This window comes from Camelina sativa, chromosome 4, assembly GCF_000633955.1.
Source record: "Camelina sativa cultivar DH55 chromosome 4, Cs, whole genome shotgun sequence".
Classification (NCBI taxonomy): Eukaryota; Viridiplantae; Streptophyta; class Magnoliopsida; order Brassicales; family Brassicaceae; genus Camelina; species Camelina sativa.
This window is the reverse complement of record NC_025688.1, coordinates 4,954,541-4,958,125: the sequence shown is the minus strand read 5'-3', so window position 1 is coordinate 4,958,125 and position 3,585 is coordinate 4,954,541. Positions and strand designations below refer to the sequence as shown.

The 3,585-nt window shown below is 36.9% G+C and overlaps 2 protein-coding genes across 6 annotated transcripts in view; both read left to right on the top strand.

Moving 5' to 3' along the window:
* On the top strand, positions 667 to 2,531 carry LOC104779835 (cytochrome P450 71B26). The gene is made up of 3 exons (XM_010504233.2): positions 667 to 1,031; positions 1,109 to 1,686; positions 1,777 to 2,531. Exons 1-3 carry the CDS (start codon positions 725 to 727, stop codon positions 2,389 to 2,391), a joined length of 1,500 nt encoding a protein of 499 aa, XP_010502535.1. The 5' UTR covers positions 667 to 724; the 3' UTR covers positions 2,392 to 2,531.
* LOC104779836 (cytochrome P450 71B3-like) overlaps positions 2,633 to 3,585 on the top strand; it is a 3,038-nt gene continuing 2,085 nt past the window's right edge. Inside the window, exon 1 of one of the 5 annotated variants that reach the window (XM_010504234.2) lies at positions 2,633 to 2,857. In XM_010504234.2, the coding sequence (XP_010502536.2) occupies positions 2,764 to 2,857 (94 nt within the window). In that variant the 5' untranslated portion in view covers positions 2,633 to 2,763. Of the gene's footprint in view, positions 3,391 to 3,585 lie in introns of all 5 variants that reach the window. The other 4 variants (XM_019244522.1, XM_019244524.1, XM_019244525.1 and 1 more) reach the window with 4 other exon arrangements.

Below are 3,585 nucleotides of genomic sequence, written 5' to 3'. Positions count from 1 at the left end.
CTAACTTATGACGACCCTTTATTGATAAAGAGTTTGCCTTTAAAATAGCATGTGAAGAGAAAAATAGACTAAGTTTTTTCAAATGAAAGTTCAAGAAAATTGGAACAAAATGAAATTGTTTTAATTAGGTTCTACTGTCCTACTAAATATCCATGGATTTTGCTTATATATAGTTGACGTAAAAGTAAAATAAAGGACCATATATATATGCTTAATTATCTCTATCTTTCGTTAAAACCCAACTTGAGCCACTTCCATTAATTTAATTCAGATCACTATTTGAATCAAAATATATATTATTCATGATGGTAAAGCAGTGAAAATGTCCAAAACTTCTACAGTTAGATCATTGTTGATGCATACGTTTATAGTATAATACAATTTTTTTCTTGGTCAAACATTAGGGATCTTAGGTTGGCTTCGCTCTCTCATGTCGTCCATTATTCATAATTGTATCATACTGTCACTGTGCATCCATAAAAGATGTGATATGACTGAGTTACTCGATGGTTATACTCGTTCTGAGAAATCTTCGGTATAAAAGTTCGAATTACTTTCTAGTTATTAAAAAAAAACGGAAAAAGAATTATACATTATTTTTCCGTTAAGTCGACTTCAATCAACTAAATTAGTGAGGTTAGCGTTACTCAAAGTTGTATATATACTAAGGTATATGCAGGGCATGAGCTTTCTTCACCGCTAGCTAAAACAAAATAATATACAAATGGCTAACATTTGGATTCTATTACTTCTCTTCCTAATCATCTTACTTTTTCTCGTGGCCTTCAAACGCACAAATCATGGGCAGCATCGACAAATACCATCTCCTCCTGGTTTTCCCATCATCGGAAACTTACACCAGCTTGGAGCATTACAACATCAGTCTCTATGGAATCTCTCAAAGAAGTATGGTCCTGTGATGCTTTTAAGGCTTGGAAAAGTCCCAACAATTATACTTTCATCCTCAGAGACAGCAAAACAAGCTCTCAAAGACAATGACCTCCATTGTTGTAGCCGTCCTCCCTCAGCAGGTACTGTAAATCTCACAACATACACTAACAGTACTGAAGTTCTGAGTTTTTACTTCATTCTTCTCTCAACTCCTCAGGAACAAGAGAGCTCTCGTACAACTATCTGGATATGTCTTCCTCTCCTTATAATGAATACTGGAAAGAACTAAGGAAGCTTTGTGCACAAGAGCTCTTGAGTGCTCACAAAATTCAATCCATTCAACCCATTAAGGACGAGGAGGTCAAGAAAGTGATTGATTCAATCGCAGAGTCAGCTTCTCTGAAAGATCCGGTTAACTTGAGCAAGACGTTTCTTGCTTTAACTACAAGTGTAGTTTGCAAGGTAGCGTTTGGTGTAAGTTTTGAGGACACTGTGCTTAACAGTGACAGATTCAACAAGTTAGTCCGAGATGCTTTCGAGATGTTGGGAAGCTTCTCTGCCTCAGATTTTTTTCCGCATATCGGATGGATCATCGATATGTTCAAAGGTTTAAAAGGGCGGAGAGAAAAAAGCGTACAAGATTTTGATGCGTTCTATGAACAAATGTTTGATCTCCATAATAAGGAAAAACAAGGGAGTGACGATTTCGTGGATCTCCTTCTGAGGTTTGAGAAAGAAGAAACTGTTGTTGGAAATGACAAGCTCACAAGAAACCATATCAAAGCAATATTGATGGTAGTTATATCATGATAGTGTTCATTAATTTATTTAAAAGACTTTTTACTAGTATAAATTATGTTTGTTTTTATATGTTATTGTAAACAGAACATTCTTTTAGGAGGGATCGAAACTTCAGCAATAACAATGACATGGGCAATGGCAGAACTTGCGAAAAACCCTAGAGTCATGTTAAAAGTTCAATCCGAAATCAGAAGCCAAATCAAGAACAAAGAAAGAATCAGCTTCGACGACACAGATAAGCTCGAGTACCTGAAAATGGTGATCAAAGAAACATGGAGGTTACATCCACCAACACCTCTTCTCCTCCCAAGAGAAGTAATGACGGAATTTAAGATCAATGGCTACACGATACCAGTCAAGACACGGCTTTTTGTGAATGTATGGGCTATTGGGCGTGATCCTGATACCTGGAAAGATCCGGAAACGTTTCTCCCCGAAAGGTTTATGGATAGTAACATTGATGCAAAAGGACAGAACTTTGAGCTGTTGTCATTTGGGAGTGGTAGGAGAATTTGTCCTGGAATGTACATGGGAACAACAATGGTGGAGTTTGGCCTAGCTAATCTGTTGTATCATTTTGATTGGAAGTTACCAGAAGGCATGACAGCCGAAGATATCGATATGGAAGAAGCTCCTGGACTTACTATGAGCAAAAAAAGCGAACTTCTACTTTTTCCTGTGAAGTACGTAGACCATTGATCACCTAACGTAAGTTCTTCATCAACTGTACTATAAATAAAAACGTATTTATATTTAAATGAATTTCCAGTTGTACTAATTTGTTTATGTAAATTTGCATTATTATATTTCTCGTCTTATAAACTGTGATATTTAAAATAGGGTTTATTTCTAGTCCTTACACGTATAGTATGAGTACGATAATATCTTAACCTCACACTCTCTGTCTTCATCTCAAACCTTATCCTGACCGACGGCACAAAACGACATTTAACTTTGTATATATCAAAACCAACCTGTGTTTCCGTATCTCAATACGTCTTCTCAGGCTAGATTAAATCGAAACTTGTTGTTTTCTACTAAATACTCTGTTTCTCTATCTCCGAAAGAACAATGGCGATTCTTCTGTCTTTCTTCTTACTTTTATCCCTTCCCGTTATCTTCTTGGTAATTTACACCAAAAAGATCAAAGACTCAAACCAGAAACTTCCTCCGAGCCCACCAAAGCTTCCTTTCATCGGAAACCTACACCAGCTTCGAGGATTGCTTCACATATGTCTTCACGATCTCTCCAAGAAATATGGACCAGTGATGCATCTCAGTCTAGGGTTTATCCCAGTTGTGGTAATCTCATCAAGTGAAGCAGCAGAAGAAGTTCTTAAAACCCATGACCTAGAGTGTTGTACACGACCCAAGGCTCTTGGAATGCAAACATTTTCGCGTAACGGTAAAGACATTGGTTTTGCGTCATACGGTGAGGGATGGAGAGAATTGCGCAAGATTGCTATTCTCGAGTTCTTCAACACGAAAAAGGTTCGATCTTTTAGGTATATCAGAGAGGAAGAAAATAACTTGATGGTCAAGAAACTGACAGAATCAGCTTTGAAGCAACCTCCGGTGGATTTAGGCAAAACCCTTTTCTCTCTATCTGCGAGTATCGTATTTAGATCTGCCTTTGGACATAATTTATCGGAAACCAAACATATCAATAAGGAAAAGATTGAAGAATTGATGTTTGAAGCTATAACAAATATGTCTTTCAAATTTTCCGATCTCTTCCCTACTGCTGGTATCGGAAGGTTTATGGACTTTATTTTAGGAGAACATAAGAGACTTCACAACAGTTTCGTTGAAGTTGATACTTTTGTCAAGAAAATAGTTGATGATCATTCGAAGATTAGACATGGAGTAACATCTCAAGATCGTCCTGATATC